This window comes from Dromiciops gliroides, chromosome 2 (assembly GCF_019393635.1).
Source record: "Dromiciops gliroides isolate mDroGli1 chromosome 2, mDroGli1.pri, whole genome shotgun sequence".
In the NCBI taxonomy this organism is placed as follows: Eukaryota; Metazoa; Chordata; class Mammalia; order Microbiotheria; family Microbiotheriidae; genus Dromiciops; species Dromiciops gliroides.
This window is the reverse complement of record NC_057862.1, coordinates 256252416-256274115: the sequence shown is the minus strand read 5'-3', so window position 1 is coordinate 256274115 and position 21700 is coordinate 256252416. Positions and strand designations below refer to the sequence as shown.

The 21700-nt window shown below is 38.9% G+C and overlaps 1 protein-coding gene across 6 annotated transcripts in view; it reads right to left on the bottom strand.

Annotated features, from left to right (window-relative positions):
- Positions 1 to 6355: 6355 nt before the first annotated feature.
- FUT8 (fucosyltransferase 8) overlaps positions 6356 to 21700 on the bottom strand; it is a 416362-nt gene continuing 401017 nt past the window's right edge. For all 6 annotated transcript variants that reach the window (XM_043987138.1, XM_043987143.1, XM_043987142.1 and 3 more), the window contains 2 exons: positions 17518 to 17668; positions 6356 to 7678 (listed from right to left, as the gene is read on the bottom strand). In XM_043987138.1, the coding sequence (XP_043843073.1) occupies positions 7361 to 7678; positions 17518 to 17668 (469 nt within the window). In that variant the 3' untranslated portion in view covers positions 6356 to 7360. The remainder of the gene's footprint in view (positions 7679 to 17517; positions 17669 to 21700) is intronic.

The following is a 21700-nucleotide window of genomic DNA, read 5'->3' as shown; positions in this document are numbered from 1 at the left end:
AGTGACCTGCCCAAGGTCACACAGCTAGTAAGTGTCAAGTGTCTGAGGCCAGATTTGAACTCAGCAACTCCTGAATCCAGGGCCGGTGCTTTATCCACTGTGCCACCTAGCCACCCCGCCTCATATATCTTTTGACTCATATTGAGCTTGTAGAAGAAAGAAGGGGAAAAGGGAATGAGTACTAATATAGCAACCTATGTGCCAGGCATTGTGCTATGTGCTTTTTACAAATAAATCATCTGGTCCTCACAATATTGCAAGGTACATGCTACTATTATCCCCATTGTTCAATTAAAGAAACTGGGGCAAAGACTTAAAATGACTTGCCCAGAGTCACACAACTAGTAAATGTCTGAAGCCAGATTTGAACTTAGGTCCTCTTGACTCCAGGCCCAGTGCTCTATCCACTGTTCCACCAGCTGACATCTTTTTCAGAGAAACTGTCTAGTCTCACCACCTTTCCTCTCTTGTACTTGTGAAGTTGATTTTTTAAACTCAAATATATGATTTTACCTCAACTGACTTAGAATCAAAGATGCAGAACAGATGTTCCAGCTAACCAAGATTTTTTCTGAATCTTGGCTCTTTTACCAGATGGCAGCTTTCCCTCCCAGCATTGTATTTACCTGTAGGAAGTAACCATTTACTTTTTCGGGTCCAGTCTCCCCACTTACATTGGTGGCTGAATGATGCTGATTTGTGAAGCACTTGAAAGTCTTTAGTGACTATTCACAATGTCTAGTCCCAATGCCTTACAAACCAAAGCACTTCACTGAGAATGCCAGATGGGACCTCACTTTAATATGGTAATGAGGCCAATCATGAAATAATAAATAGCTGACATTTACATAGAGCTTTAACATTTACAGTATATTTTACAGAACAATATGCAATGTAGATAAATCAGGATATAGACATTTGAAGGAGTGGGACAGTAAGGGGAAGGCCTGGTCCACAGGACAAGAAATGAGATGGTAAAGCCATGGGGCATCACATTCAAGAATAGCTGGCATGCTTGAGTACAGCCCCTGCACCTCAAGTATGAGAGATCAATAATCCTCTTGAGAATGGCTGGGCAAGAGCTACATACCAGAGGTTAATGAGCTTGTGTGAACAACTGGAGAATGAAAAGATGCAGGGGAGGGGGAAATCACAGAGATCATGGCAGCTACAGCTGGACATGGCAGAAATTATCTTTAGGACCTCATCTCACCTGTGCCTCATACCCTAAAGAACCACCCCTTGTCTGAGAGGTTGGCTGTGACTGAAATGAGCCAGGGCATTTGTACATGGTTTAGGAAGAAAAATTCCCCCAGAGTCTGTCTGGAATAAATCAAGGTCTCATCCACTGCAAAGTTGCCCATTCACTAATCCCCAAGCCACACATCTAAGACTTAAAGCCTCATCAATCCCAGTTACTGCATGGCCTCCAGGGAGCACAGAAGAAAAATAAGGCAGTTGGCCCTGGCTGAAAAGGATTGGCCTGTTCCACCATCACCACCCTCAGCCCTCATCTCTAGGTAATTGAGATTTACCCACAGACAATGTGGTATTTTTTAATGAAAAAGAAAACATGAGACTAAAAAGAAAAAAGAAAAAAAAACACATTAGGGGATGCTTGATAAGAATCAGATGAATGTTACCAGTTCAATGAAGACACCATGACCTCATTCTCCCAGAGAAAATAGTAATGACAATAATCTTCCACTCCCTCTATTCGTGATGTATTTTCTTCTGGGTTCCCTATTGTCTTCCTGATATCCTTGGCTCCTTCATCCTTCCAAATTGCCTGTGAGGGAGGCTCCCAATGAAGGTCTGTTATAGCAGATGTAATTCTAGCTCTCCAAGTTTGTCTGAAGAAAAGCATGGGGCTGGACCACCTGAGTCCTAGCCTGTGGCGATGAACCCACAAAGGAAGCTTCTAAATTCTCTCCAATTTAATAGGATCATTGTGAGTGCCAAGGATCAGCACTAATCATTTGGTTCTCTAGTTTTCTGGTTTTTGTTTTTGAAACAGCTCCTCCTGTTGTGAAAAATGTCCAATTCTTTTAATTTTGTTCTTAGACTTCTTGAGCTGGGGAAGATCTGAGGTCACATCTGAACTTGGATCCCTAATATTTGATTACTTAACTGCTGTTTGCCTCCGTTTCTTCAGCTATAAAATGAGGATAATAGCATCTACCTAGCAGGGTTGTTGTGAACATCAAATGAGATATTATTTGTAAAGTGCTTTAAGAAAGTGCCCAGCATAAAGTATGTGCTACATAAATGTTTATTTGGGCAGCTAGGTGGCACATTGGACAGAGTGCTGGGCCTGGAATCAGGAAGACTCATCTTCATAAGCTCAAATCCAAACTCAGACATTTACTAGTGGTGTGACCCTAGGCAAGTCACTTAACCCCATTCACCTCAGTTTCCTCATCTGTAAAATGATCTGGAGAAGGAAATTTTCAAAGCACTCCAAGTGTCTTTGCCAAGAAAATCCCAAATAGGGTCACAAAGAATCAGACATGGCTCAAAAATAGCTGAATAAACAACAACAAAAATTGTTATTCTCTTCCTCTCTTCCTTGAAGAAGTTTAAGTAACACAGAGAGTGGTGTATGTTTGGGGTGGGGGGGGGCAGTGTTAGTAAGTATAGGATTACCCAGGGTCACATAATGGCTGGGAAAAATGACTGGTTAGTTAGGATAGCCTTGAAAATAAATAAGTGGCTTAGAACAACTTTGAGGCAGCAAAAGTCAAAATACTCAATGGACAGTGCAAATCTCTAGAACATGTTCTTCTTCCCCTTCCCAGCAGATGGGCTAACCCCCAAGTGCACAGCTTCTATTAACAGGGATGCTTGGGAACTGTGCCAAGGAAACTTGAGTTTCCTTAAGGCCTGTCACAGCCAAGTCAACAAGTCAGCAAGCATTTATTAAGGGCTTCCTATGTGCCAGGCAGTGTGCTAAGTGCTGGGAATACAAACACAAACTAAACCTAGGATTAAGCCTGACCTGTCATTCACTTTACAGGCTTGCCCATACTTGGCCAGCAGCCCTTAGAATGTTTACATACATCAGTGGGACTGTGATAATGCTATTAATACAGTTCAAGAAGTATGTTGTGTAAACAGGATATTGTTGTTGCTCAGTTGTTTCAGTCGTGTCTGACTCTTCTTGACCTCATTTAGGGTTGTCTTGACAAAGACACTGGAGTGGTTTGCCATTTCTTTCTCCAACTCATTGTATAGATGAGGAAACTGAGGGTTCAGTGTCTTGCCCAGGGTTACACAGCTAGTAAGTGTCTGAGGCTGGATTTGAATTCAGAAAGATTATTTTTCCTGACTCCAGGCCTGGCACTCTATCCATCGTGCCACCTAGTTGCCCCTAAATAGGCAGGTTAGGGTAGGAGAAAAAACATCATAGAATGACAGATTGAGACCATGGAGACCATGAAGTCCAACTCCCTCCTTTTTACAGATGAAGCTGGGGACACAGAAAAATCGATCAACTTGCTCAAGGTTATGTCTATGGCAAGATTTGAACCCAGGTCTTTCTGATCCATTTTGATGTCCCACTGTCACCTCAAAAACACAGGCAATATAGATACCATGCCCCCGTTGCCCAGACTGACCTCATTTCTTGTAGTGACATGACCTTCTTTCCATAACCTGATTTAAAGTCTTAAAGCCATTTTTGACCCTTTCTCTGTTCATCTTCTACATCCAATCTGTCATCAAGTACTTCTTTATTCCTTAGAGAATTTCCTCTCTTCCTACTGCTACCATACAAGTTCAGGCCTTCTTCACTTCCTAACTGAATTATTCCAAAACCTTCCTAGGAGTCAAGCTCCTATCTCTTCCCTTCCTAATCTGCCCTTACACCCAGTAGGTAGTCAATAGCTAGTGAACACTGCCAGACTGATTTTCCTCACACACACACTATCATGTCACTTGGGTGCTGAAAACAGCCTTGAAGTCAGGACGTAAGCCCAGTCATAGATCTCAAGGACCAGAAACAAGGCTACACCCACTTCTGACTATATTGTTTATAAACAGCCTCCAAACTACTGACGACATTCAGGGTGTGGGGTGGGGAGAGGGAAGATACAAGGGGACCCATCTCCGACTTCATTATCACCCTTGGATGCGAGTCTTGCTCTGGGGTTAGGAAATGAAGCTGTATATATAATCACAACCCAGGAAATTGGGTCTATAAGAAATAGAGTTGGATTCTTAGTGGCCCTGGAGTGGTTAGGGTCTGAAGGCTTTGTCTGACAGTAGACAAAGGAAGCAGGCAATTTTTATAAGTGTAACAATCTAGGGCAGGCAGTCCTCAGTTGCTTCTGAAAACACCCATCGTGAGTGTAGATAAGGATAAACATGGGGGTTGGCAGAAGCCTTCTGGTGTCAGGGACTGTCCTTATGGATACAATCAGTCATCTCAGCTATTTCTGTTGACATGTTCATTATTATGCTTCTGAGGGAAAGGGGTCTGATCTAACCAGCTGGCATCAATTAGAAAGACCTGGGTTCTGCTTGGGATACTTACTGGCTGTGTAAATATGATCAAACCACCTAACCTTTCTGCTTCCATTTCTTCATCTGTAAAATGGTTCTGTGGAGACCTAATGATGTACATTTAGGTGTCTTTTAAAACTTAAAGCCTTATGTGAGGCTAGATATTATTATTGGGGGGGAGGGGGGGGGGGAGGCAACTGGGGTTAAGTGACTTGCCCAGGGTCACACAGCTACTAAGTGTCAACTCAGGTCCTCCTGACTCCAGGGCCAGTGCTCTATCCACTGCGCCACCTAGCTGCCCCTTATTACTAATATTTCAAGACAAGAATGCCAAAAATTTATTCCCTAAGGATTAGAAAGGCTGTGAAATAGCATTTAGTCCAAGCCCTAGTTTTGTGGATAATGAAACTGAGGCTCAAAGGGGAGAAATTTCCTCAAGGTCATAAGGTTAATGTGGCAGGGCCAGAAACTTGAACCTAGGTGTCCTGAATTCTAATGCTGTGATTTAAATGATTTATTCTTCCTTCAGGTATTGTCTAACTTAGACACAGTCAGTGATAGATCAGACAATTATGAGGACTAAAGAACTAGGGCTTTTAAATTCAAAATTGTGTCAGAGTAGTTTCCTTCCATCTCAATCAATTTTCATTTGCACCAAAATAAAAATTTAAAATAAATTACTGTGAAATTGCTGATGGTTGCTTTTCTTGCACTTAAGAGTGGTCCAGCTTGAGAGAGGGGAACACAGGCAGTTGGAAGAGAAAACTGCACACAGGCCTTTCATTTTGTTTTAGTGCAGCTATGAGAGAATGGCTATGAGAGACACTAGGGAATAGAAAATTAATTTGGAAACAAAGACCTGGGTTCAGGTTCTGACTTGACCATTTAAACTTTCAGTACCCCAGATAACTTACTAAGACTGACTCTAAAGTTACAAGTAAAGTGCCAACCTCTGTCCACCTAGAGTTCCTTAAACTACTGAAATCAGAGATGGGAAGTAGAGAAGAGAAAGGGACAAGAGTGAAGGAGAGAAGGGAAGGAAAGAGAAGCAGAAGAGAGGGAGGGAAGGAAAGAGACAGACTAGGGGCTGACATCTTTTCTGACTGAACTCTCTGATACTTAACACGAGAGCTATTACTACCCTCCAAAACATTCAGGTTTTTCATTTGGAAACTGAGTATATACCAGAAAAGGTTCCTACAGGATGCTTGTAACTAGCAGGTCATACACAAGTAAACTATACTTTTTACAAGAATGATGACTTCTTAAAGATGTCCAGAAGGAATGTATTAATTCCTATTACTTGAAATTACTTTTCATTTTGAGATAATAAATACAGAATTTGGAAGAGTCTACTGGACTCAGCTTGGCTCTTTAGACTTCTACTATCCCTTTTTCCCATCAACAAAAATTGCTTTATTGATGTATCTCAGACTCCATACATTGTGGGACAGACACTGGCGATCACAGCTTCCTATGCTTAGTCAGTGGACATTCAAAGGTACTTCCTATTCTCAGATGCTGGATAAGGAGTGCAAGGGTCTTCTCAGACATAGACACTAGGGAATCTGGTCCAGCAGGATATACTTTGATGATATTCATTGACCACACACACACACACACACACACACACACACACACACACACACACACACACACACACACACACAAAATCTCAGTAATTGGAAACAGAACTGAACAAAACTCGAATGATTTTCAATTTAGTTTCTCCTCAGTGGTGGTAAGGAAAAATTACTTCATTCAAGTTCATACTAAATCAAAGCAACCTCCCTGCCCACCCCCCCCCCCCCAAATAAGAAAAGTGCCAAGCAACTTTATAATAAGCATATAGACAAACTTAGCCTTGCTACTCAAAACAGAATGGCGGTGTTCAGGAACTATATAGGAATGTCTAATTTCTTATGGGAAACAGAAAGTCAGAGAAATTGAAGTTAGGCAAAAGGAAAATGCTATAAAACTCCACCCCCTACCCCCTTTTATCATCATCTTCCATTTTACTGTATTCCCTTATTACAATGTTGATTGCCAGTTCTCTCACTGACCAGAAATATGAAAAGAAATTACAAAACTTCTATTTTTTAAATTTATTTTTTGTTATCAAAGACAATGTCCAGAAACATTAAGTACTAAAGAATTTGTTCATGGCATTGTTTTACAAAAGTTCCTAATGGAGGGTGAATAGTTTCTTTTCAGATGTATCCTTCATTTATTAATGATGAGGTGATGAATCAATGCAATTACTTAAAAAAAAAATTTAAAGAAAAGAACATCTAATTCTCATTCTGAATCTGTTGGTCGGAGCGGGTTTGGTGGTCAAGGTACCACCAATAGTTAAGAGCCAACTCTTCCCCCACCAGGCTAGGGAGTGGAGTTTGGTTCTTCTGAACAGGTCACGCAGATCTCTCAAATATAGGCACCATGTTTGAAATCTCACACATATAAAATATGTTCATGTCACTCAAATTACACAACGTGGCAGTGTTAAAAAGTCAGAATTATAGTCAATGACAGAGACAGTGTAGGCCAAATGCTCACTTGATGATGAATGACAGGGATGGAACTTTGAAAGAAGGGGCAAGGGAGAAAACAACTGTTTGCATGTGAGTAGGCTATTGGTCTGCGCACAGGGGCAAGTGCATTGTAACAAAATGTGTTCATTAAGGAGGAATTCCAGCGATGGTTCATCCATCTGTTTTATGCTGTTCATTCAGTCTCAGTCCTGAAGGCGTTCAATTGTTTAACTCTGGGTTAAAACATAAAATTCAAAGTTTAGTTAGTATGCTGTTTGGCTCAAACCAGTTCAAACTGAGTTTCTTCCATTCCCTTGTCTGCAAATTTATTTCTCAGCTTCCGGGTATGTGGGGTACTTGACTGTCTCTATTTTCTCCTTCACTTTATAAGAAGGGTACAAGCCTGTTCTCCCTAGTTTCCTATTGACACCTTTAGAGTAGCCATCCCAGTGGTTTCCAGCCACTCCAATAACATCTCCAGGGTCCATAGGGATTTCATCAGCAGTTCGTGGTTGGTGAGGATAAACAGCAATCTGGTTGTGGGCATTCTGGCCCCCAAAATAGTAAATGTCATCCAAAGAATGGAAGTAGGCAGAGGCATCTGGATGCAGTGTCTGCATGATTTCATAAGCAACTCGACAGACCTTGGAAAAGAGGAAAAAGAACAATTAGTATAGAGCAGTACTAGCCATAAGACAGCAACAACCAAGATACCAAGGAAAATCCTATAGGCTTGGAAGAGGCACAGATCAGCACATCCACGTTCTTGTTCGAGGAGTAGGACATAAATCTGGTCTGTTATGAAAGGGCAAATGATTTTACAATTTTGCAATCCAGTAGATTATAAATTCCTTGAGCTCAGGAACTGTCTTTGGTCTCTTTTTGTATTGCTTAGCACAGTGCCTAGCACATACCAGGAGCTTAACAAATGTTTATTGACTGAATGACTTTAGTTCTCTGACCTGTATTCTTGTCTACAAAAAAGATGAGAAAACAGTGTTTCTACAGCACACCTGAGGAAGGTAATTATGGGCATGAAAAACTGTGTGTATGTATGGCCCACATACTATGGTGGTTCTTCAGTTGTTTCACTTTGTGTCCAACTCTTTGTGACCCCATCTGAGGTTTTCTTGGGAAAGATACCTGAGTGGTTTGCTATTTACTTCACCAACATTTTACAGATGAGGAAACTGAGGCAAACAGGGTTTAGGGACTTGCCCAGGGTCAGACAGCTAGTAAGTATCTGAGGTTGGATTTGAACTCAGGCAGAAGAGGCTTCCTGACTTCAGGCCCAGCACTCTATCTACTGTACCATCTATATACTACTGTCCTTGAAATAATCCTAAATAGGACTTGACTAGGCAGCCAGATGGTTCAGTGGATAGACAGCACACTGGGGCCTGGATGTCAGGAAGACTGAGTTCAAATCTGGCCCTAAACACTCACTAGCTGTGTGACCCTGGGCAAGTCACTTAAGCTGTTTCCTTTAATTCCCTTGGAGAAGAAAATGGCAAATCACTCCAGTATCTTAGCCAAGAAAACCCCATGGAGAGCACTGGCATGTTATGGTCCATGGGGTCACGAAGAGTCAGACATGACAACGACTGAACAAGGGCTGGACTACATACAGAATAGGTCTCTGTCTACCTGGTGGTACATTAAGCAGTCATTTGATGATGAAAGCTCCACTGCTCCATGCATCCTAACTTCTGGCTGAAATTCCATTCTTTTAGCTCGAGATTTTTTCAGTCTGTTAAATACTCTCAGGAGAGATAATACTTTAACATGTGATAGGCAGCTACATGATACAGTGGAAAGAGCACTGGACCTGCAGTCAAGAAGATTTGCATTTGAATCCAGCCTCACATACTTACTAGCTGCTTGACCCCGGGCCACTGACTTAACCTTTGTCTGCCTCAGTTTCCTCATCAATATAATAGTACCCACCTCACAACGCTGTCGTGAGGACCAAATAAGATAAATAGATAAAATGCTTTGCAAACTTGAACGCATTATATAAATGCCAGCTATTATTGTTATCAGTCATTTATATCATAATAATATGTGGAACATATAGTGCACTAAGGCCTTGGCTGTGCTACAAAATATTAAGAAATAACATGCATGTTTTACATGACTTCACATGTATAATGCAGAGAAGGGCTAGAGAATTGGGAACTCAATGTTTTAAAAAATCATAATAATAATAATAATAATAAAAGAAATAACAGAATCTCATGTTCTGGACTTGGTCTTATTTGAATCAAAGACCTAATTAGTCTTCTTTGTGTAGAATTAATCTCATGAAAGGATCTTGATTCTCTGAAATTAGAATTAGAGTTTCTCTTATTGATGGTGACCAAATCAGGAGTGGCAAGGTTTTTGCTTAATTCAATTAACAGAAATAACTTTTTTTCATCTTTAACCAGACTAAAAGGGAAGTAAGGAGGGTTTGGTTTCAGAGAGATATGTTTCCAGGGACATGCCAACATTAATGTTTTTATTGTTCTGTTTGACAAATCAAAACCCCCTCAAACCTAAACTACATACCTATTTTTTGCTTTGCTGTGGACTTTTATCTTTTGTTTTAGGACTATTATAAAATGTAAGTGGAGACCACTTTGGGGGTATAGAAAATTCCAATTAGTAGGGGAAACTTTGCCTATTTGCCTCTTCTCCAAGTAGGACTGTTTGCATATCAGCAAACTGGCTATGACAGACTTCAGCTCAAATACAGAGTACAAAAAGTTCCTCAATCCTCCCCTCCCACCCCCATGATATAAAGCAATGTCAAGTTCTTTCCTGAGGAAAAAACTTTTATAGAGAGAAAACACTGGGAACCAGTAGAAGGGAATATCATTATGATAGGGAAAGGAAGAAGACTTAGAGAGGCTGCTGGCATAAAGACAAACTTTACTTATTTCAAAACATGCCCCAGGCCTGTCACTGTAGATGGAAAATGGTCATATTAAGTATGATGATAAAGTTGTTAATAACATATAGCATGGCAGAAACAGAAAACAACCCATTGCAGTTGAAGTCTAAAACCCAGTTAATATCAATTTTATCCAGAAGATCGATAGGTCAATAAGTATTTATTAAGTACCTATTATGTGTCACAGTCATCTTATCCTACCTTGTGTATTTGTAAATCCTTAGCACTCAGAACCAGTCCATGAGGCAATTTAATTCAGTTCAGTCAACATTCATTAAACACCTATTTTAATCAAGGCACTACACGAAGTTGTAGAAATAAAAAGACACACACAAAAAAAGTCCCTGAGCCTTGAGGAACATTCTACAGGGGGATAGAACTCAAACACAGATTTAAGTGTATACAAGATAATTTGCAGAGAAACTAATAAGTGGGCAGAAAGATTGAGAAAAGCTTCACAAAGGGAGATGGATATGAGCTGAGACTTAAAAGAAGAAGAGAGTGTATTCCTGGCAAAGGAAAAGAAATGGGAGATAGAAGAATGCTGAGCTCTGGGAATGGTGGTCACAAGTTTGGATGAAGTGTAGAATATGTTGAGGGGAGTATTTTCTGAATACAGAAAAGTAGGTGGGAGCTAGACTGTGGAAGACTTTTTTTTTTTTAAGTGAGGCAATTGGGGTTAAGTGACTTGCCCAGGGTCACACAGCTAGTAAGTGTTAAGTGTCTGAGGCTGGATTTGAACTCAGGTCCTTCTGAATCCAGGGCCAGTGCTCTATCCACTGTGCCACCTAGGTGCCCCCATAAGATATGTTTTTGATGCATTTGAGGCATCAGTAGGGTATCCAGGTGTAGCAGACTTTCCAGATTAGATTAGGGAAGGATGTATAGGTCTTAGAGTCACGTGCACACAGATGACAACTGAAATCATTGGAAGCCAGTGAAAGAGCATAGAGAGAGAGAGAGAGGAAATAAAATACAGTAAAGGAGACTGAGTCAGAATGGTCAGAGAAGAACCAAAAGCAGTATCACAGAAGCCAAATCAGGGAGGAGGAACAAGGTATCAAGGAGGAAGGGGCCGTCAAAAGTGTCAAAAGCTTCAGAAACGTAAAAAAAAAGAATGAAGACTAGGTGGAAGGCATCAACTTTAGCAGTTAAGAACTCATTGACAACCAGAGAATAGTTTCAGTCAAGTGATACCATCATTATTTTTTTCTTTTTTATTAAGAACTTGACAAACATGAATACTTCTATATATTAAGAACAGAAAAAGAGGATTTCATATGATGTCATGATTTTCTATCACATACAGATTTTTAAAAATATATATGAAACTTGGCAGTTCAATACTCTGCTTTGTTCTAATATTTAAAAAAATATATTTTATTCATACTCTTCTTTTTTGGCGGGGAGAGAGGAGGGAGTGGTTACTATCACTTCCTCTCAAATCTCCCTATAACTTTCCCCCCTCAACAAAAATAAAAGCCTTCCCTTGTTTAAAAAAAAAAAAGTATAGTTAAGAAAAATAAATCACCAGTGACCATGTCTGAAAATGTACGTCTCATTCTATACCTCTAATTAATAACTTTGGTCAAGAGGTAAGAAGCACGATTCATTGACAGTCTTCTGAAGCTGTGAGGGACCTTTGCACTGATCAAAGTTCTTAAGTCTTTAAGATTTGTATTTCTTTTATGATACTTGCAACCATTACAGAAATTGTTTTAGTGGTTCTGCTCACTTCATTCTATACTAGTTTATGCTATTCCTCATAGGCTTCTCTGGATCCATACCTTTGGCTTTAAGATGTGCATCATGCCAAATATAATAAAATCATTACTATAACACAGTGAACTGCATTTATAAAATAATTTTGAACTATTTGCATTAATGGATGACAGGGAGTAAAGTCATAAAATGCTGATAATCTAAACTCATTTATATTTGGCACTCAAAATACATTTGATTATGGCTTTGCCTGATGTTCTGGTAATTTACTTCAAACAAAATAATGAATGTCATACTGTTAAAAATGATCAACTCAAGAGTAGATATGAAGCTATCTAGTTTCTCAATCATGAATCCAGCTTTAACTCCTTGTAACCTTATTCTATGTGTCCTAATATAGTCCCTGAAGATCATAACATAAAGCCAGGGTATGTCTGCCCCAGGAGTGCCACATGCTCCAGATATTTTCTGATCCCCTGTCCCTGATGAAAACTTGTCTATACTATGTGTCATTCCTCCTTTTGCTAGGGTTAGTATAATTAATTAACCTAAACTATCCAGGCACAGTGCCTGGCACATAGTAACATTAGCTACACACATGAAATCAGTATGTTACCCTCCCAAGTAACCTCCATATTTTAAAAGGGGCATTCAATCATTGCCTCATCTGAAGGAGTGAACAACTGTGAGAATTTCAGATACTAAGGCAGTCGTATGCAAGATTTTGAGGGCTAGGGAGGTTAGGGATTGCTTAAATCACAGCACATAGGTGGCCGGCACTACACCTATACAAAAAGCCAGGCCCGAAGGAAAGTGGTAAGTCATAGCCACTATGTGCCCCACAGCTGTGAATCAATAATTAAGGTCCAAGCATAATTGTCTAAATAACTGGAAACAAAAACAAAAGTCTCCCTTCTAATCATAGAGATGGGACAAATTAGTGTAAATAGCAAAGACTGCTTTACTTGAGGGCTCTACTAAAAATCACCCTGGAAAAAAAACAAAGCTGCTGCATTTAATTACCTGTGGCTTCCTCTCCCAGCCTTCTCCTTACAAATGTAAATAGCCTGCCTGTCCAGCTGATGCCAACACCAGGCAAGGTTTGACTTTGACAGGTGACATTGTTGAGAGGGGGCAAACTGGAGTTTCAAAAGCTGAGACTCTGTAACTGCATGGCGCCTGTTTTATTTCATCCTGTGTTGACATGGCACTATATCCTTCTTAGCATACCGCTAGGCACACAGTAAGTGGTAACAGGAAAAATATTGTCAAATGATAAAACACAGATGTGTCTCTATTTCAGAAAAACACTAAAAAAGGAGATCTTCAGCACAGCCTGAATTTCATTCCTGAAGATTGGCTGGTTGAGTCAATGAGAGCCCCTAAAGACAATCTGGACAGGGAAGATTCCTTAGACCTGACAGTCAGGGGAAATGGGTTTTAGATTTAATGTGTAACGATTGGAATAACGCCACCTGCTGGATACTTACTGTAGAAGAGTTCTGCCCATGAAGGGAAGGTCTTTGAGGGCAAGACCAGGAGTCAGGAAGTGACGCGGGCTAGTGGGAGGAGGAAGGAAGAGACTGGCGCTCAGTCTCGCGCTCTTTCCTCTGGACTCTGGCGGAGAAGGGAGCTAGAAATGTGCTCTCCCTTTAATAGATAGGAATCTAGGCCTTTTTCTCTCTCTTTACCAAATTCTTATTCTCCTTAATAAATGCTTAAAAGTCTAACTCTTGCTAAAGCTTATAATTTATTGGCGACCACTCATTAGATATTTTAGACAGTTTAGCTAGAATTTTAGCCTTAACAAATGGATGATCCAAAGCATTATGTACGGTGTGGTGTGGTAGAAAAAGACGTAGATTTGAACTTGTAGGGCATGAGTATGAATTTTAATGCTGCTACTTACTACCTGTGTGACTTTGGACAAGTCACTTTAAACTTTTCTGGGCCTCATTTTTCTCACCTGTAAAAAATAAAGGCATTGGACTAGATTCCTTCTAAGGTTCCATTTAGTTCTAATAATATGATCCTTTACCTGTGCTGTTTATCTTTACCTTGTTTTGCACAGAGTGGAGAAGATAACATGTTTTCTATATCTCTGAAGGATGTTAAAAGTATTGATGAGATTATTGCCCATCTATTATGATGTTCTTTATTCCAAAGAAGTAAGGATCTATCTACATTCAAAGCTTTATTGTTCTAACCTTCTACTTGTGATAATCGAACAGTTCACTTCACTGAGAACCACTTGTGCTCTCTTTGTGAAGCCTTAAATTTACATAAGCATTTCAATATTGTCTTATGATCTCTACAAAAGTGGAAATTCCTAAGCGGAGCATCTGTCCGTAATGAAATGAAAACAGGTCTTGGTCTCACCATCTGTGGCCCCTAAGTAAACATCTGATTCAGAATAAAATTAGTCAAGTGTAGCGTGACATCTCTGTTAGAAATCAGAGGGTGATGTTTGTGCTCCTGAAAGGTATAAAACCAGGTATCACATGAAAAAAGGAAGCAGTCCTGGCTTACTGAGTTATAACCTCTGGTGATTTTTCTACTAACTGTGGGCTGGTGCTCTCTCTCACTCGCTCTCTCTCAAAATTTATTTATTTAGAATTTTCCCCAAGTTACATGTAAGAAAAACAAATTTTTTCGTATTGATTTTTTAAAACTTTGTGTTCCAAATTTTTGTGGGTGCTTCTTAAATTCTGTTTATTTAATGTCTAAACCCTTTGGCATTCTCCCACTTCTCTTTTGTTCTTTCCCCTAATCTCTGACAATGGCCCTTGATCCCCAACTTCTTCTGTTGACCCCAGCTGACTGCAACTTCTATCATCACCTCTTTCTAATGTTCAATCTTTCCCTGTGTGCTGGTTCTTTCCCTACTATCTCCAATGATACCCAAGACTACCCTATTCATCCTTTAAAAACAAAACAAAACAAAACAAAAACAAAAACTAAAACAAAAAAAAAACCCAACACCTCTCACTAGATTCCATTATGTCCTCAAGCTACTGTGATATATTACTTACTCATCCCTTTCTCAGCCAAACTCCTAGAAAAAGCTATCTGTTCTTGCTGCCTCAACTTCTTCTCCTCTCACTCTTTTTTTTTTTTTAAAGTGAGGCAATTGGGGTTAAGTGACTTGCCCAGGGTCACACAGCTAGTAAGTGTTAAGTGTCTGAGGCCAGATTTGAACTCCAGTACTCCTGACTCCAGGGCTGGTGCTCTACCCACTGCGCCACCTAGCTGCCCCTCCTCTCACTAACTCTTAACCTTTTACAATCTGGTTCCCAAATTCATCACTTGAAACTGCTCTTTCCAAAGTTATCAATGATCTCTTAATTGCAAAATAAGAGTCTTTTTTCCTCTACATCTATCTACTGTATTTGACATTACTGATCACCTCCTCTGAGATATGTCCCTTTCTCTGGGCTTTCATGATACTATTATTTCTTACTTGTCAAAACTGATCCTTCTCCCTCTCCTCCTTTTACTAGCTTATCATCTAGATCACAACCCCCAAATATGGATGTCATCCATGGCTATGTTCTAAGCCCCCTACACTTCTTTCTCTCTATACTCTCTTGGTACCCTTATTAGCTCCCATAGGATTACCATCATGAACATATCATGAACTCCAAGACCTATAAATCCAGTCTCAGTTTTTCCCTTGAGCTTTAATCCAAAGCCATAAATTGGATAAAACACACTGGGTGTCCTAGAGACATCTCAAAACAAAACTTATCTTTCTCCTTCAAACCTATCCATATTCCAAACCTCGTTATTTCTTTGAAAAGCACCACCATACTTCTAGTCTTCTAGGTTCACAACCTTGGCATTACCCTTTCTTCCTCAATTCTCCTCATTCTACATTTCCAGTCATTGTTGTTTCTGACTGTGTATCATCTGACATTCTCTCTAGTCATACAATTATAATCTTGTTTCAGGCTTTCATCAGATCTTGTATAGATTACTGATATGACTTTATACTTGGGTTTCTCTGTTTGATATCTCTCCCCAATTCAATCTAATTTAAATGCCTTACTCCGGGTCACGAGGTAATAAGAAAGCAGAGCCAAATTTTGAATCCAGGTTCTTTGATACAACATTTCCAATTCACTAAGGCAGACTCACCATTAATCAGAAACCCCTGATTAATATTGGGAAAATTTTAAATTGTGCACTAAGTATTTTCAGTGAGTCTTAATGATAAGAGATAAACCCTTGAATATGAATAAAAAGGCAAAAAGTATAAAGCCATTGTCTCTGGGTGCTACATTAACTTAGTGTTGAGCCTTTACTCTGAACTTCAACCTAAAATACTTCAAAGTATTCTTCTCTGAGTCTATTTTTGGCTTTACAAAGTTTTAAAAAATACTGGTTTAAGTTTTTTATTGGACTGAATAAAGTTTTACTTCTTTGTTGTTGAATTTAGTTTGAATTCCCAATAGATTCTAGTATCATTAGTTGTGTTAACAACCTTTACCTTTGCATACCCTCCCTACTCTCCCATCCCCATCCTACCTATATTGCCTTCTTCAACCTCCAGGTACTTCAACAAGAGGGGATATTTTAGTATAAAACAGAATTTAAAAGGGAGAACAAAATTCTTTTCTGCCCTAGATATGAATAAAATGTCAAAAGTCAACATATATTAATAGATTTTTTTCTCTCTTCCTACATATCCTGATGTCTATCTGGACTGAGCCAGGGCTATGGGAACAGAGAAAATTTTTGTATATCTGTCTTTCGAGAAAAAGCCTTAAAAAAAGGAAGGGGTAGGGAGAAGGAAGACAATGAATAGTTTTGTCAGTGCATGGTCAGATTTAAGGTTGTACATTAAATTTCACCCTAGAGCTTCTTACCATATACTCTCTGGAATATAGGAGGACTTATTCCCATAAAATGATGTTTTTTCTCTTTCAGAATCAGAAACCCAACATCTATACTCTAGAACTCTTCTCTGTCCAGATAATACAGATATAGCTGTCATATATACATTTGTTCATGGGTTAAGTAATGCAGCTTGTTTCATATATCACACTCTGATTTTATTATTAGCTCCATGAGCAAAGGGACAAGTCTTTCACTTCTGAATTCTTCTAGAGCATCTAGTAGGCCCCTAATAACTGCCTGCTGAATGGATGAAGCATGAACAAATAAATATGACATAGGCATTGATGGAATAGAACAAAGTCCACAATAACTACCACTAAACTGAAATTGCCACTGGCTATTTAAGCCTGATTCAATCTCTCCAAACCAAAACAAACAAATCAAGCTTGTAAGCATGATTATCTGCAATAACCAAACTAAATGGATGACTGTGGGTATTGTTTAAATTTAATGTACAGTTTCTTGTTAGATAGTAATGTAATTGACTTGAAGAATTATATATTTGCTTTTTTTCTTAGTTCCTGGAAACAGTAAAATAAGGCGAAATTCAAGTTAAGCCTTTTAGTATCAGTACGCTGATGGGATAGTTACATATTGGCTGTATGCAAAAAAAAAGAATTAAATGTCCTTAATTACTTGCTGCTTTTGTTAAATTCTTTAAACAAACCAAATCCTTTAAGCATTACACAATGACTAGCTTTGGTAGAAAGGTATTCAGCTATCGCTTGCAAAACAACTAAAAGTCAATAATCTCAAATTTTATTGAATCTTTTCATTCTTCCATAAAAGATCATTATAGAACATCAAGAACACTGTACCTGAATCACAATAACTAGCATTAAGTAAAAACAAAAATAAGCCAATTCCACCTCTCAGATTAAAGGAGCATATGCACTAGACAGTTAGAAATGCCCCACTGTCACTTACTTGGGATGAAAATGTACAGACTAGGAAATCTGCCTGTGACAGAAAGTGTATATCCAAGATCACACCTCGTAGGGAATTTTCTGTGTATCTATTGTGTAGTCCAGCTGACCAGGATATGGAGTTATCACTAATAAATTCATAATTTGGGTACCTGAAAAAAAAGGAATAACACAAATATACTGTTGTTATTTTCAACTTCAGTTCAAGTAATCAATAAACATTTAATAAGTCACCTACTATGTGCAAAGAACTCTGCTAGGTGAAGGGGATAAAAAAAGTCAAACAGCCCCTCAAAGAACTTCCATTTTACTTTAAAGCCCACAATGTCCTCTTTAAGAAGCAGATCCCTAAGACTTTTGGGATGGAGACTTTGGCTTTCTCCTTCACAAGGATTCATATCTTTTCTGCCAAAATAGGAAGATTTTAATCTCACCAGTCAGTAGAGTTATCAATGAGGTATCTTTGGATTCATCATTGGGAGAGAAACTATGCTTGAATAACCAGAATATTAAAGAAAAATTAATGTGATGGCAGAGTCTCCTCTGGCAAAAAATAAAAGGGTTATTCTTTATTCTTTTTGCTTGGTGTAATCTCCAACAGCTAGCCCTTTCAGCTTGCCTTTTCTTTTAGTACTGAAATGTTTTAATAGAAAAGTTTAATGCAGGTAGTCCTGGAACTGGAGTTGAGGGACCTGCGTTCAAATCCCATCTCTGCTAAGTGCTACTTTTCTGATGTCAAGTAAGTCACAACTTCTCTGGGGCTCAGCTTTCTCATCTATAAAAAGAAGGAGTTACACTAAATGACCTTCCAATTCTAAAAATGGGACTGTGTATTATGGACCCATTATAACATTTTACAATTCAATAATTAGGTATAGAAAGCTTTCTGAAAAGGCTTCTCATTACAGACCCCTTAAATGTGTTTAATAATTGACACCAGACACTTGTGGAAGACACACAGAAAGCCCTTCTCCCCACTGCTTCCCGGTGGGTCAGTGTGAAACTCTGCGTGGAGAAATCAAGACAATGATGCAGTCCCCTATTCCACGCCCAGGCTTAGTTGTATCTTACTCTAGAATTTGGAACAATCCAGCTTGACAAAAATGCACAGAAGTGGGCCAACCTAATTAAATAGAATGGACTTGATAATACCACCCCCCAACTGACTGACTCCTTAAATACTCCTGGTAACACCTTTGCATTGCAACTCAGCTAGGAGCTTCTTAGTGCTGTCCACCATTTAAGTGCTGAATCATACAGCTACACTTCGGTTCACCACAACTGCTGGACCATGGCATTAAAGTTTTACAGTTAGCACAATAGTGCTAATGGAAACATAGTGAACCAAATTTTCCCATTTTGATCTAAGTATCTCTCACTCTATTCAAACTGATAAAATAGGCCCTTGAAGTAAACGAGACTTTTTGGGAAGTTATATTAACCTATCATGGGGTCCTTTTCAGTAAACCTTGAGCAGTCATTTGGAGGGTGGTGCCTTATAGATTTAAGAAAGTTAATTCAGCTTCCAAAGGTGGCTACCTTATTTACCCCCAGGATGAAGCTTAACTACCTGAGTCTGGACCATTTCCCTCATCCCTTAACAGCGACTTTCATATTCTCTCCATTTCACTACCACTGAAGAGCTTTCCCCCATTGCCTCTCCATGATAATGGCTGTGAAGGTAAAGCCTTTGAGCATTGCTTTAGACTGGCATTCACTGCATAGCTCCATTTGGCCTCATTATTTTTTGACATTTTGCCCACTATAGCTCAGAATTTGGGAGATGAAGGAAATGTCACACTTGTTCTGAAAAGAAAACAGCCAGGAAAGCTTTTAATGTGGTCCTTGTGAAGTTGCATACTCAGGAATGGGACAGAAACAGCTCTAAATAAATATGAAAGGGAGGTTGTTAGACACACTAGAATTGGTTACTAAGAGAAGTTACAGCATTTCCTTCCTAGAATAAACATCAATCTTGCTAGTTGAGCTTGGGTACCAAATGAAGCCAAAAAGAAGGGGGTACCATCAAGTGAAAAATGATGACATGAACATCACAAAGGATCTAGTCACCAGATCAACTGAATTACATGATTAGAAGATCAGACTTCCATATGCTAGAAATGATTTAATGAGGGACACTGACTTCTTTAAAATGACAAGGGAGAAAAACCAAAGAAAAAGAATGATGGGAGAGGAGGATTTCTTGTCTCCAAGTGGCAGCATTCAATTGTCTGAATTTTGTTACAAGATAATGATTTATTCTTTGCAAAGATGCAAGCCAACATAGAAATCACTTTCTAGGCATATTCTACCTAAGTTGCCCTAACACTTGTCATTTTGTGATAAGATTTTTAATACACTATAATCAAACTCACTAAAGCCATTAAGTCCACTGTAATGTCCTTTGGTCAATTACTTATAACATCATTCTTATGGGAACTGTCTCCTACAATGTTTCCCCTAATATGTTCTCACATAACCATTGAAATTATGTTTCTCTGTATTTAAAGGTGTCCCTGTCATTTTTTTTTGGGGGGGGGGGCAGGGCAATGGGGGTTAAGTGATTTGTCCAAGGTCACACAGCTAGTGCCAAGTGTCTGAGGCCGGATTTGAACTCAGGTCCTTCTGAATCCAGGGTCAGTGCTTTATCCACTGTACCACCTAGCTGCCGCTTGACTCTGTTTTTTAAACAGCTTTAATACTGTGCCACATAAGAACCACATATCCAGTTTAGGTATAGCCATCAGTTATCGACACAACCATGCTGAAACTTCCTTCACTAACAGTAGCAATTTCTAGAGAATTTCTAGAAAAATTTCTAGAGAATCCTAAAGCTCCCATTCTATAAAACATCATCTGTTCACCTATACCTAGCAACCAATTATGTAAAGTCTCTACATGATAAACTTTATCTTTTTCCAAAAATCTATTTTAGGTGTCACATACTGGGCTTAAACAATAGAATATAATATGTTTGCTTCTGAATTTTCAGGAGCCATTATACGCATTATATTGATTTCCTCTGGTTCCCTGGCCTCCGATAGTGTCTAAAACTAAGGCCCTGATGAACTGAGGGTCAATTTCATGATTTGGTGTCCTGGAACAAAGGCAGAGCTTTTAAGACTTGCCTACATCAATTTTTCTGAGAAACCTTAAACCAGCACTACAAAAGGTTTAACTAGAACATAAGGAATAAAAGGAACAGAATTTAAAACACTATGGAAATCTCAGAGGAGACTGACAAGACTAACACTCAAGAAAGTACAAAAAGGAAGAAAGAGAAGCACCACGAAATCACCATATCATCTTTAAGTATGGAGAAATGCTACATGGATCCCTGTGCCACTGACAAAAAGGGGAATATTGTGGCTTTCTTCTTCTCACAATCAAAGGAAACCCCATCACCCACATTACAAGGGTTAGCATACTGGTGGAAGAATGTCGTGCTGCCATTAAAGGACCCTAGAGAGAACCTATAAAGATTAAATGCAATGTTTTAATATGAAGGGCCACAGAGCTTTGTTTCTCCCTTCCTCTAACTTGTAATAGTCTGGTAATCACTTCTTTGACAAAGTTATGCATGGTATTATTGGACTAAGCCTGACTTGGAGTCAGGCAGACCATGGTTCAAATCCCACCTCAGACACTCCCTGGTTGTGTTATGGTGGGAAAATTACAAACTTTCTACGTTTCAGTTCCCTCATCTATAATATGAAAGTCTTGGACTTGATGATCATTAAGGTCTCATTAGCCCTACATTTATTATCATTTTTGATCCTGTGATATTTATACAACAGTGTAGTTCACCAGTAAAAACACACAAACCAAAGTCAGAAGAACTTACTGAGTGTTCTACCACTTAGTAGGCATAGGCAAAGTAATCAACATTTCAGAGCCTCAGTTATCTGTAAAATAACAATATTTTTACCACCTACCTTCAGGACTGTTGTGAAAAAAACACTCAGTGAATTATAACTTAAAAAAAAAACACCTAGAAAACTAACATAATTTTAAAACCCCAACTAAATACAAAATAAATTCTGAAATTAAGAAAACTGAAAGTAAAATAGGAATAAACAAAAAAGCTTTATTGTAAAAAGCAAATAAAACAAATCATTAGCCAATATGATTTAAAAAGAAAGGAAACCTGTATAGTCAAAAAAATGAAAATAGCAAAATCACAA